At 41.5% G+C, this 13,072-nt stretch overlaps 5 protein-coding genes across 5 annotated transcripts; 2 read left to right on the top strand and 3 right to left on the bottom strand.

Moving 5' to 3' along the window:
• Nucleotides 1-6: 6 nt before the first annotated feature.
• Nucleotides 7-2,003, bottom strand: Spt-I (serine palmitoyltransferase subunit I). Its single transcript, XM_011299687.1, has 2 exons — nt 628-2,003; nt 7-530 (listed from the first exon to the last, which is right to left on the bottom strand). Exons 1-2 carry the CDS (start codon nt 1,523-1,525, stop codon nt 22-24), a joined length of 1,407 nt encoding a protein of 468 aa, XP_011297989.1. The 5' UTR covers nt 1,526-2,003; the 3' UTR covers nt 7-21.
• A 2,048-nt stretch (nt 2,004-4,051) lies between these two features.
• Nucleotides 4,052-10,880, top strand: capt (adenylyl cyclase-associated protein 1). The gene is made up of 6 exons (XM_011299690.1): nt 4,052-4,825; nt 5,508-5,862; nt 6,003-6,723; nt 6,809-7,015; nt 9,974-10,117; nt 10,189-10,880. The coding sequence occupies exons 1-6, from the start codon at nt 4,105-4,107 to the stop codon at nt 10,270-10,272; spliced, it is 2,232 nt and encodes a 743-aa protein (XP_011297992.1). The 5' UTR covers nt 4,052-4,104; the 3' UTR covers nt 10,273-10,880.
• LOC105263459 (uncharacterized) lies at nt 7,027-9,841 on the bottom strand. Its single transcript, XM_011299688.1, has 3 exons — nt 9,742-9,841; nt 9,547-9,686; nt 7,027-9,488 (listed from the first exon to the last, which is right to left on the bottom strand). The coding sequence occupies exons 1-3, from the start codon at nt 9,776-9,778 to the stop codon at nt 7,083-7,085; spliced, it is 2,583 nt and encodes an 860-aa protein (XP_011297990.1). The 5' UTR covers nt 9,779-9,841; the 3' UTR covers nt 7,027-7,082.
• Nucleotides 10,881-10,961: 81 nt separating the features above from the next.
• Naa20A (N-alpha-acetyltransferase 20 A) lies at nt 10,962-12,455 on the top strand. Its single transcript, XM_011299685.1, has 6 exons — nt 10,962-11,188; nt 11,314-11,338; nt 11,419-11,509; nt 11,581-11,710; nt 11,872-12,008; nt 12,077-12,455. Exons 1-6 carry the CDS (start codon nt 11,136-11,138, stop codon nt 12,160-12,162), a joined length of 522 nt encoding a protein of 173 aa, XP_011297987.1. The 5' UTR covers nt 10,962-11,135; the 3' UTR covers nt 12,163-12,455.
• Nucleotides 12,383-13,050, bottom strand: Osi23 (DUF1676 domain-containing protein Osi23). The gene is made up of 2 exons (XM_011299686.1): nt 12,878-13,050; nt 12,383-12,815 (listed from the first exon to the last, which is right to left on the bottom strand). Exons 1-2 carry the CDS (start codon nt 12,909-12,911, stop codon nt 12,508-12,510), a joined length of 342 nt encoding a protein of 113 aa, XP_011297988.1. The 5' UTR covers nt 12,912-13,050; the 3' UTR covers nt 12,383-12,507.
• Between the last annotated feature and the right edge of the window lie 22 nt (nt 13,051-13,072).

Raw genomic sequence — 13,072 nt, 5'->3', positions numbered from 1 at the left:
AAGCCTAAAAAATCGTGGCAATTAAAGGGCGAAAACCTCATTGGAACATTTGGCGAGAGTCTCAACAGCAAATTGAAGATCTTCCTCTTTAAGACAGTTCGAGACACAGATTTTCAAACTGGGACGTGGCAATTCCCTCTCAACATGTAGATAAACCGGCATGATAATCGCGAGATTGTTCTCAATACACTTGTTGGAGATATTGTTCAATAAAATGCATTCGCCCTCGCGATCCAGTTGCCTCCTCAAGAACAGATGCTTAACAGGAGACTCTGGTTGGGCAGAAAGCTCAAAATGCTCCAGTTGGTAGAGACGAGATTGGAGATCGATGCAATTGCGCCTGAGCTTAGCAAAGAGATCATTCGATTCCTGCTCCATGATATCGATGGCGGTGATTGCAGCTGCTGTCAGAAGAGGTGGAAGTGAGGCAGAAAAGCAGTAGCCAAGTCCTGAGAGCCTCTGATGCTCGATTACGAAGGAGGAACCAACGCAGAAGCCTCCAATCGAAGCAACTGCCCACTCTAATGATCCTGAAACAAAAAAAAAATATTATTTTCAAATCGTCTGCTGGGACACTAAAAAGTCAAAATATTAAGTTGAATTATGCTAGTAAATGAGTGCTCTCACCAATGATTATATCAATTTCATGCCTAGGGACGCCAAAAAATTCTGTAACTCCTTTCCCAGTGTCGCCCAGGGTGCCAAACGATATGGATTCATCAATAAAAATTCTGAGCCTGTATTTCCTGCAGAGTGCCACAAGCTCTGGCAACGGACAGATCAGTCCAGTGTTCATATAAATTCCCTCAACGACGAGAAATCTGCGAATTTTCTCAGCCTTCTTTGGATTTTTTTCGTCAATCCGAACCTGCTCAATCAGGAGACGCTCTAGATCCCCAACATCATTATGTTTGAAATATTTAACAGTGGATCTGGACGCGTCAAATCCCTTCTGAATTGAAAAATTGACTTTCTCATCTGCGAAGATGATGTCTCGGCGTTTGCAGTACGCAGGTATTGCCGAGGCGACGGTGCTGAATCCATAGGAGTAGACAATGGCCTCCTCAGCTTCCATGAACTTGGCGAGACGTTCCTCAAGATCCAGGTGTACATCAACAGTGCCATAAAAGCCCCTGGGGCCACAGGATCCAATTCCATATTTTCTCGTCGTGGAGATGGCCTTTTCCTCGATCCTGGTGTCAGCCAACAGCCCCAAATAGTTGTGAGTAGCCAAATTGAGGCAATCTCTTCCATTGATCGTCAGTCTCTTCCCAATCTTCGAAGACACTAGTCTGGGACTGAGAAACGGATGATCAGGATCACCTGCAGGAACAAGACTCTCTGGGTGCCACTCCGATAACTTCTTCTGCACCTCCTCATCGCTCACTCCAACACGTTTTGTCCTCCGGGACTTGGAGAGCAGCCACGCAAGCCACAACCCAACAAATACTGCCGCAATCACTTCATACTGAAAGCTACCTCCAAAAATATTTATAGACTCCAACAATTTGTATTTCACTCCCATCGTGGCGGTCGTCTTAATCAATAACCTGTTCAACTGCAGTGAACACTTAACACCTATTTTTTGTACTTCTTTCTATTGATTTTTATTAATTACTGGAGGTAATTGGGAGACCAACCCCTGGAGAGGTTCACCGTTGCTGTCAATTCTTCGTTACAGAGTTTTTTCAATTTCGACACACCGGGTGTTCAATTCGCTGGCTTCAAGTGCTCCAAAGTGTTATCAATTGTTGTAACTGTTCTTGATGGATATTCTGTGAGCAACAATACGCAGGCGCTGACGTTACATGAACACAACCCTAAAAACAAGGTGAGTGCTAATGTTGCCAGAGTTTGGCAGACGCCCTGAATGACCACAGGTGTGATATTCCATCGTTATTTCCCAGTTTTCCATATCATTATAACCAAGGTGCACTAAAAAGTTCATCAAGCAAATAGAATAGTCATCCATACGCTCCACATCAAGGGAAATTAATATTCGTGGTGAGTAAATTCAGAAATATTGACATCAGCCAATGCTGGGGTGTCCTGACCAGACAGGGACATGTCGCCCATTGAATAATTCCATTTTTCCATTGTTCAGTGCTTCTTTCAGGTACTTTAATATTTTATATCACCGATAACTCGAGGTGAGAGCCACAATGGGGCGGTGTCTTCTTTGCAATTAATTTTATTTCTGTTATCAACGGATGCAATGATAAAAAAATACCTCCATCTGCCATTACAACACTGTGAATCATCACCACTCCCCCTCTCATACACCAGTCTGCAATATATCGAATATATTCAACATTTTTGCTGTCGTTAATATTAATCAGACGTGATAGTGAGTCTTCCGTTAAATAATTCGAGATATGAAAAATTTTCTGTCGAGCTGTCCTTTGAATCGAGATAAGATTTGCTGAAGAACGAGATTTTTTTCGTTGTCATTATTTTTTTAATGACGACATCATTAAAAGAAAGCTGATGACTCCCAGTGGATGACTCTCCTGTGGCTTCGTAACCGTAATGAGTATTCAATTATTGCGAGTAGGTCAGCCTTTTTCAGAATTATAGTCGTTCAGACTTGTATTCTGACACTCCGATAAATATAATATACAGTTAATTCGTGAATATTCATCCACCTTCATTATAATTTATAAAAAACTGATTTTTCGGCTCATCGGTATCTGCAGGGGATGCATTCCTCCGGAATAACGGTCCCAGGAGCCCCCACTCTTTAAATTCGTGGGATTAAATTATTATTTCAATTTAAATAATTTGGCAATGGGATTCCATCGGAATCAGTCAGTTCGGTTTTGTCATTGTCGCAAACAAGTACGAATCCTCATCCATTTAAAAATATTTTCCATAGTCCCAGCTTTTCTGGATTAATTACTCATCCCCACAATTTTTTAAAAAGATAATCGCATGATGCCGTACGCAGAATCCAATAACGACGGATTTAATGTGCAGTCAGACAGAGCGATTTACCGGCATTTACTGAAAATCTGGAAAAACCGTGAGTTTATCATTAAGAAAACCAGCATCCGTTGATTCAGAGTTGATTGGCATAAATTTACATCGCCACTCAGCTGATTGACCTCAAAAACATTAATATTTCATTTCTGCAACGGGATCCCGTGGTTTTAATTAAAGTACAAGAATTTTATGAGTCAATTGCCATTTCATTTTATCATCAATTTCGTCGATGATTCATCCAAAAGGAAAATAACTCATCAATAACAATTTCACCTATAATATAATATAAAACAAATTTTTAGAAAAAATCTGCTGTTATTCTCCGTAATTTCAGGGAAATAATTATTACCTCCTCATTACTGAATTAATCTCATTTTTAAATGAACCAAATCCGCGCTATCAAATCCACTTATCAATCCATATCAGGAGGGGATTGCAGTCAATTGCGCTGTGAATGACTTTCCGGGTGGATGCCCGGCTAGAAAATAGGTAATAGAAATTTCCAGGATCCGTAATTTCGGGTCTCGTCCGCATATTTGGGGCGGCAGCACTGAAAATCTAGCTCTGGTCGAAGCTCAATCAGTCCGTGCGGAGGACTTGAATCAAACCGACCGGATATGCTCCACCCCGTCTAGGAAATAAACTCAATAATCGCCAGGATATTTCCAAAGTGATGACTTCATCATCCGCGATACCTGTCAAATCGATACCAACGTACGATACGATAATTATCAGCGTGATATCGAAGGAGTGGCACCTGCTAAATCATCATCAAAGTTCATATCTATAGATCACCTAGTGCTTGAACCGCGAATGTGTATTCCACACCCACCATTCGATATTCAATCTTCATATTAATTTTAAAATATTCTCAAATTATATTGTAGTGGTCAAGAAACATTATTATAAATATTCACGTTAAATTGTAAATCTCAGAGCGATTGTAAACGGGTAGTCAGATTAAAATCACGTTCACACGTTCAAACAAATGGGACAAGTTGAATGTCAATAAAAGTATCAAGTGCTGCGATAGTAATTCCCTAGATCCCATTAAATGCCTCGACTCGGAAAGACGTCAGCGGTGGAATTAATCACAACAAACACTTAGTCGTTAATACGAAAATGTTTTCCTGTTGTGTCTGCAATAAAGCCTCGAAGAAAGCTGAGGGGATTTCCGGAGAACCTGAAGATGATGAAAAAGGTGAGGAGTTGGAGACTCCAGAGGGCGACGAGGGTAAGACAGCGACAATTTCGAATGCCGAGACGATTGAAAAATTGATGGACCCTGAGGATGCTGATAAGGATGAAATTGATAAAGTGGATGTGATCGAGTCGAGGTCATTGCCTTCGGAGGGGGGCATTTCGGAGCTACCGGAGGAATCGCCTGGGGGTAAAGATCCAGAAGAATGTAATATTCCTCTGGAGAAAGGACCTCCGAAGACAGTCTGCCTTTTTGAGGCGCCGGCGTACATTGAGAGGACAATTAAGGATGGCCCGGACGAGGATGGTGATGATTCCGTCTTCGAGAGCTCCGTCCATATCGACGACCTGGGGTCGAGGTCCAGGAAATCGACTGACGTTTTGTCAGAATGCAATGACGCCCCGGATAATCCTCCTGGAGATGAGGGGCGATCTGTCAGATCTGTCATCAGGTGGCTGTCCCAGGAGGAGGACGACGTCGACGAGGCTTGTGGTGGCATGCAGGAACCCCCGGCTACTCCTGTCGCCAAGGACGAACTTGCTTTAAGGAGACACAGATTTTTCTCTGACCTCATCGACGCTGCTAAACACTCCGCTGAACACAGAGTGAGATTCGATCCACTCGGCCCATTGATCCATCCTGGTTAGGAACCACCAATCATTCGGTGTTATCAAGCATGATATCTTCGCATTATTTCGCATCATTTCCAGCTGTTAATACGCACAAGATAATTTATTGATGGGTGCAGCATTTTTTTTTATTGCCGGTGTTGAAATGTTTCGTCCAGCGGAAAAAATTTTACTTGAGATATTTCACGCGATTGAGCAAATTAGATGGACGGGTAATTATTTATTTCGTTGGGAGAGCATCACGATCTCTGGATTATTACGCAGTGCTACGCCCACGTAGATTTCAATCTTCTCTTCCTGCCTGTTCTCAAAATCCACCAAAGCGCGATTTTTGCGGCTTTTCTATTTATGTTTCGGGGGCTCTACGTATTTCATGACATTCGAGTCTCATCTGTCTGAGGTAGTTCGCTGAGAGATTTTGAAAGACACTGAGCGTCGGATTTATACGTTTGTACGGATTCTCAATGAGAATTATATTATTTCCATTAGTTCGTTAATAATTATATAATTATTCCCAGTGGGAGAAGAATTTTTAATTCTTTTTAAGCGTTTGTAAACATTTTTTCATGACACCTGATATTCATGAATAATACGAACATCATTATTACTTAATTCTGATGATTGTTATTTTTAGATTAGACTTGCGTTGTGAATAGCCAAGTGAAATAATTTTCGATAATTTTGTGGTTCTCCAGGTTGTGATACAGAACGAGAGGATCATCTAGAGGAATTAGTGACTCGTCTGGAGAACGTGACAAATCGTTTGGAAGTTCTTCCATCGAAGCTCTTTATCCTAACTCAGGAAACGGGCGTTCAAACTCAGGGCTCATCTCCGAAGCGATCCGATCACTCGAGCCCAGATACCCTCTCCATCGAGAGCGTTGTGGAATTAGTTAGTCGTGATTCTGAAGACCCTAGCCTTCCATCTATCATGTCGATTGTGGATTATGAGGATCTCCTCAATGGACCAGTCGCCGAGTTCCTGCAACTAAGTCGGAAAATTGGGGGCGACGTTGAAGCCCTCAGTAAACTCGTGGAGAAAGCGTTCCAGTGAGTAATATTGCCCCACAATTTCATAAATTCATTCCAATTAAATTTTCCATCAAATCCCTGTGTATAATCGATTTAAAATCTTGAGTAATTCGAATAAATTTCGTTACTGGATAAAACAAGTGCGATATTTTTTCCAGGACTCAACTAGAATTTCTGCGAATGGCAACGACTCGTTGTGCCCCGGCGAATCAATCCGAACAAATGGCTCTGCTTTCTCCCACGTCCCTACAAATTCAAGCGATCCAGAAGTACCCTGAGAAAAATCGTGGCTCCCAATATTTCAATCATTTATCCGCAATAAATGCGAGCATCTCAGCACTGGGATGGGTGGCAGTGTCTCTCACTCCGGGTCCCTACGTCAAAGAAATGAACGACGCTGGTCAGTTCTACACCAATCGTGTCCTGCGGGACTGGAAGGAGACGGACAAGACCCACGTGGAGTGGTGTAAAGCGTGGGTGCAGATACTAACGGATCTCCAGAAGTACGTAAAACAGCATCACACAACGGGCCTTGTCTGGGCCAAGACTGGCTCAGCTCCGCCACCACCACCTCCTGGGGCAATGCCACCACCACCTCCCTGTATGCCAATCGGTGATGTCAGTGGATCATTGGGTAATGACGATAGGAGTGCGCTATTTGCACAGATCAATCAGGGTGAGAACATCACGAAGAGCCTCAAGAAAGTTACGTTGGACATGCAGACACACAAGAATTCATCGTTGAGGACCGGACCAGCGCCTTTCAAAGCACCTGTTGTCTCCAACTCCAGCAACTCAGCTACGAAAACTGTTCCACCAGCGAGTCAACCCATTGACAAACTTCCATCTTTCACGAGAGACGGAAAAAAATGGTTCATAGTGAGTCTAAACTTCAAATTATTTCAAATAAATCAATTCAAAATCGTTAAAATTAACATTAACAATGACTTTTCAATGCCTCCAGGAATATCAGAAGGGGAATAAAGATCTCTTTATTGATAACCCAGGGATGCAGAACGTCGTCTACATGTACCGATGCCAGGACAGCATCTTGACCGTCAAAGGGAAGATAAACTCAATTGTCATTGACTCATGCCACAAGTCCTCGATTGTATTTGACTCTGTTGTCTCCAGTATTGAATTTGTGAATTGTCAAAGCATACAAATGCAGGTATGTGATAGTGATTTTTATGACTTAATTGAATTTTTTTATTTAATTGAAACGAGTGGGATTTGAGTCATTTTTTGAGGTTTGGCATTAGAGTGTTTGTATCGATGACGAATTTCCTCCGGGGAACCACCGAAATCTCTTTGGACAGGTCGTCAGTACTTTGACTGGCAGTGGAACACACAATCGTAACTATTTTCGAAACACCCGAGTTCTTTATATATTCGGTCAATCCTCGGATCTTGAAGATGTTTTCTTTGACGTAATCTGAGAATTCTTGGGAGCTCTCCATCTTGGTTGGACTGTTTTGTTCGTTTATAATATTTATGTAAATCACGGTTTGTTCTGCAGATTCTGAGTGACTCTCGTTGACTCTCGATTCTCCTTTAGAATTTTTACAAATGTGAATCCGAGGATTTGGTCGATCCTCGTCCTTTCTCGCACCCTCGACCCTTGACTTTAGGACGGGAATCCCGGATTTGGATTTAGTTTTCAGTAGATTTTTCCCTCGAATGCAATCTAGGCTTGAACTCCTGTGCTGTTCATAAATTTTCTGTCCCCGATGGCCATCTGCGGATATTTGTGGGGTTTTTGGTCGTTTTGGGACTCTGTAAGTCCTCGGGGTCCTGGGCAATTTAATTCTACGTGGCGACAGGTCACTGCTACTTTTACTCTGATTATTTCTTACTTTGCGTTTGAGGCAGGTCAAATCGAGATCACTCGCTATAAATGGAATTCCACTGGATTTTGATCTCTCAATGTCCCTGGAAACAAGGGGGGACTTATTCAGCTGAAAATTATTCTCGAGAGGCCTCAGAGTAGTTTTCAAGCTGCCACTGGATTTCTCGGGACTCCCCAAGGGTATTCTCCCTCGAAAGTCATCTGATAATACGTTGATGGTGAAATTAATGCCCGTAAAAGAGCTCTTCAGTATCAACGGTTCAGGAAATTTCAAATGCTTGTCCCCAAATAAATCACTACTCCACGAGTTTTCAACTTCTCTCAGTGCATCGAACTTTATCTTCTCCAATTTCATGAACACCGAACTTTCACTCTCAATTATCGAATCGCTGATTGCATTTACGTCTGGCGAAGCGCTTGAACAAATAATTAGGTCACTCAATACTCCACCAGATGAATTGACTTCACTATGAGAGTCATCACCAGATGGTCCACGGCTTATTTGATCCTGATAAATATTAGAAAGCATAGAATCATTTCTCCTGTCAGTGTCGGCATTTCCCTTTGGATTTGATATTATTTCATAAAATTGTCGGCTCTCCCCAGATGTGGCGCATAAATCACTCGACGACTCTTCAAGGTGGGGAAGTCCCTGACGAATTGTCTTAGAACTCCCAGAATCATCTACTCCCACTTCATTTTTATTAATAGACTGCGATTTTAGCTTCTGATCCACGCGTTCATCGCAATCCGTGGATTGTTCATTACAACTATTTCCAGATTGTTCCTCGATTATATTATCCAGGATCGGTGCAACGAAACGATTTTTCGAAGGCAGAAGGGAATCCCCGGAGGTATCCACCAGGACTTCATTATCAAAATCTGTTATTCCAGTGACTTGCTCTTCACATTGAACTTCTTCAGGAATTTGTCTTTTCTCTGAATTTGTAATTTTCTTTGAAACGGAAGCGAGAGCATCTGGTTCCAATTTAAAGTCCTCACGAATTTCAACTGGAGGCGCATCACCTTCTCCGCTGCTCTGCAAGTCACTGAGTTCCTGGAGGAAATCATCGAGTAAATTTACCTCTTGAGCTGTTTCCTTTCTCGTCATATTATTGTCTACTCCATTTCTGTATGTTTTTAATACTGTGCGAAGACCTTCCAATCGGTGGCGAACTTTACCGAGACTGACTCCCGTCGATTTAAATAACTTCGTAATATCTGAGGAGCTGTTTTGAAGTGTCAGGGGAATCTGAACTTCCCCGTGGCTAATTGTCCCTTGACACTGAATTCCCATTGATTTTCGTGATCGTAAACTGCGGCACTCCATTTCGCCATGTTTTTTCGATTGGCTAGACCAATCAATTCTAGAACCCTTCTTGCACGACTTTCGTGTCGAATTAATTTTCTGGAAGATCCGATTTCTATCGTAAACTCCACAGAGAGCTTCATCGAGAGAATGTGATTTATTGGGCCCAAAATTTGGTTTCTTGACGATGCATTCAGGGATTAATTCCCCGAGCCAATTTTTGTCAGTTGGGCCTAACAATTCCATCGAACTATTTCCTCGATATTCTCCCTTCCCGATCGAACAGTTTATATCGGAATTGGCAGGAAGAGGCCACAACCCGTATTGCATTCTGTAAGCTAAAACATTCACTCTCGTCTCGAGGCTCTGGATTTTGAAATTTATCCCGTCCACGATTTTATCCTTCACGATGTCCTCAAGTATCTCCGTTACTCTCGTCCAGAAGGCGTAGATAATCACTAATAGGCAGAGTATCAGAGTCATCAGCTAGAATATTGATCAAATGTTTAGTTCGACTGAATTGTTATTGTGATTGGAGTCTCACCCGCCAGAGAATTCCGTCAGTAACGGTAACGTAATCAATAACATCGGTGACGATTTCAGACCAGAGGTAATTTAGAATTGTGGAGGGACAAGATTTCCAGTCGATTTCGCAGATCGTACGAACGGGCTCGACATTTCCACCTAAATTAGAAGTCTATAATTCTCCGTGAATTGGACATTCCTTCGTCATAATTACCGAATTGCCAATGAATTTTCCGGTCCCACAGAGCCATTCCCCTGAATATTTCAACCAAATGTATTTATTGGGAATTTCCAGAGATTTTGGAGGTTTTTGTTCATCATGCGCGGTATCTACTGAAACAATTAAAATGACAATCGAATCTGTCACCGTCATTACTCATTCGCAATGAGCTCCCGATTTTTCAGAGATTAATTCATTAACATTTTATTTTATTTTATTTGCACAGGTTCTTGGGGAAGTACCGACAATTTCAATAGACAAGACTGATGGCTGCCAGATGTACCTCAGCCCTGAGTCGCTAAACGTTGAGCTAATTACGAGTAAATCGAGTGAAATGAATGTTATGGTGCCGACGGGAAATGAGGATTACGTATGTATTCGTTTCTTTATTATTGTAATCCCTTCATTGCGGGTATTAATTGGTGAATTTGATATTTTCAGACGGAGTATCCAGTGCCAGAGCAATTCAAGACCACCGTAAACCGCAAGGGACTCAGCACAATACCAGTCAGCTCTCTCGGCTAAAGCCGAAGTTATTCAATAAGTTTTTCAAGTTCCCAAATGAATTACGCGATAAAAAATGGAAATATTTCCATAATCACCCTGTGAAATTCATCATTAACGATTTCCATTATTTATGCTTTCACTTGTCTCGTTTGAATCGATAGATAAAGTTTCGTGGTATACAGTATTTATCAATCCATCAATTAATTTTTAATCTGGAGGAGAGATCAGCGAGAAATTCCGGAGAAAACATCACTGAGTTGGACAAAAGTTTGTTGTTCCTATTGACTCCATTTTTATACATTTACACCATTTATAACCGCAGAACTTTTCTCCAGCTCACATTCGGCTAATCCTAGAATATGATTATGATAAATATTGGCTAGAATTTTGGATTACCCAGGAATGCAGTCATGTTAATTATAACGATAAATTAACAATTCCCAATCCTCTACCCAAAAAAAATAACCCGAAGCTGCATTTTATTAACTGTTAATCCGTTGGGGACTGTGCGGAAATTTTGCCGATGGTTTTTACAAGGAAAAGTCTTTGTCATTTGGAGAATTATTTCTAGTGATGTATCTATCTATTTAACTGGACCTTTTAATAAAGACGATGTAATATGCAAACAATTTATATTTATTGCTTCCTTTCATTTAAAAAATTTGACGTCCTGCAGCGTTCGCGGGACAACTGTCCAGTGGCGCATGCGCACGGGAGTGGTTCCTTCGTTCTAGAACGAGAAGAATCTCGTTTTTTAAAATAATTGTTTAATTGATAACGACAGAGCTTTGAAAATTGCTGGACTTTATTAAAAATATAGAATCTAAACAACTGTCGAGCGATTTATCGGGGATTTCCGGTTTTTATTTTATTTATACGAAATGTCGATCATCAGACCACTAACCTGCAACGACTTATTCAAATTTAACAATGTGTAAGTACTCTTTGAATTAATTTATAAATAAATACCACACATCATCCTAAATTTGTTTAACCGATGAAATTACTCTTTCCACTGCGAAAACAATTTTTCATTCTTTTTTTCTCTTATAATTCCAGAAATTTGGATCCTCTGACTGAAACTGTATCCTTTTCCCGGAAATTGAGATGTCGTTCTGGAAATAATTTGTTTCTCTTGATTTTTCTTAACTGTATTTCAAACAGTATGGACTTCCTTTTTACATGCTGTACCTGGCCCACTGGCCTGAATATGTACAAGTGGCTGAATCTCCCAGTGGAGAAATCATGGGTTACAGTGAGTTGAGAGAAATATATCCCCCTCGTATCTACAGATCGAATACTTCCAATTAAATTGATTAATTGCAGTTATGGGGAAAGCAGAAGGTCGAGGGAATTCTTGGCATGGGCATGTGACAGCACTGACTGTCTCTCCAGATTATCGGCGGCTGGGTCTCGCCGCGAAACTTATGAAATACCTAGAGGAAGTCTCGGAGAAGTGAGTAATGTAACCAATTAATATCCTGCCGCAATGGCTCCAATTTTGAAAAAAATTTCAAGTCCCTCCTCGAAAGGTACCCCTCGGTTTTTTTTTTTTTTTTATTTTTTGAGGCTTCTGAACAGATTTTACAACTGGAAAAAACGCAAAAAAAATTTCAGAAAGCAGGCATACTTCGTGGACCTCTTCGTTCGCGTCAGTAACAAAGTGGCAATTCAAATGTACCAACAACTGGGCTATATTGTTTATCGAACAGTTCTCGAATACTACAGTGGAGATCCAGACGAAGACGCATACGGTGAGAAAATCTCAATAAAAAAACACGAAATGTATTAAAATAGCGGTTCCACCGTGTTCTGTTTTCAGACATGCGGAAAGCCCTTTCCAGAGATATTTTCAAGCAATCAGTCATCCCTCTGATCCACCCAGTGCGCCCTGAGGACGTTGAATGACACACGGAGAATGAGTAGATATCCTGCGATCATTTTCACTAGCGCGAACACATCAAATATTCAATACATAATCAGGAGGTGAATATCGAATTCGCTCGCATCGGTTACACCTGGAAAATTGTCATTTCGATAGTCATCCGGAGACTGAACCCCTTATTTATTTTTTTACGCGCTTGGATGTCTTCTCACTCCTGAGTCCTGACGATAATTACAAGAATAATTGAGGGCATTTAATTTTATTGAGCAGCGAAAAAATTAATGATAGAATAAATAAATAAACAGTCAAAAAATAACTAGTTCTCAATGTAATACTCATTATTCGGTGAAAAAACCCGGTGCGAGGAATTATGGCCTTTGATACGCCTGATATGGCATGTCATAATGACCGAGAGCCTCGTGGTGACTCCTCTCGTGCCAGCCCTCTGCCACGGGGCTGTGGTAGAGACCATAATTTACTCCGTTAGTCGCTATTTTCTTGAGGCCCTGAATGCTCGACAGCATGAGCGCCAATTTCGCGAGGATCAGGGCTTTTCCTCCGAGGACAGCGAGAAACTGAAAGCCCATGGGTATCAGCACTGATCCCATGATCAGGAGACCCATCATCATCATCGGCATCAGGTGCTGGTGGCGTCTTCTGTGGTGACGTCTACGTCCTGACGAGAACCAAAAGACCTTTCAGTATTTTCGAGGTCAATTAATAATGAATAATAATTACCCTCGACCAAGTCATCCTTGGAGTTGGCGTTCATTGCCTCCTCCGTTGCATTCCTGGATTTTGTCAAGGCACCTATGTTGATTCTCAGGACGTGAGTTCTGAATATTCTCCCGAATCTCGCGAATACGATGTCTTTCCACGCTTTAGCAGTCTCTCGGCCTCGATTTTCCCCACTTGTGTGGGATAATTATACAT

Source organism: Fopius arisanus, unplaced genomic scaffold (assembly GCF_000806365.1).
Source record: "Fopius arisanus strain USDA-PBARC FA_bdor unplaced genomic scaffold, ASM80636v1 scaffold00015, whole genome shotgun sequence".
Classification (NCBI taxonomy): Eukaryota; Metazoa; Arthropoda; class Insecta; order Hymenoptera; family Braconidae; genus Fopius; species Fopius arisanus.
The sequence above is the reverse complement of the archived record's forward strand: the minus strand, read 5'-3'. Positions and strand labels throughout refer to the sequence as shown.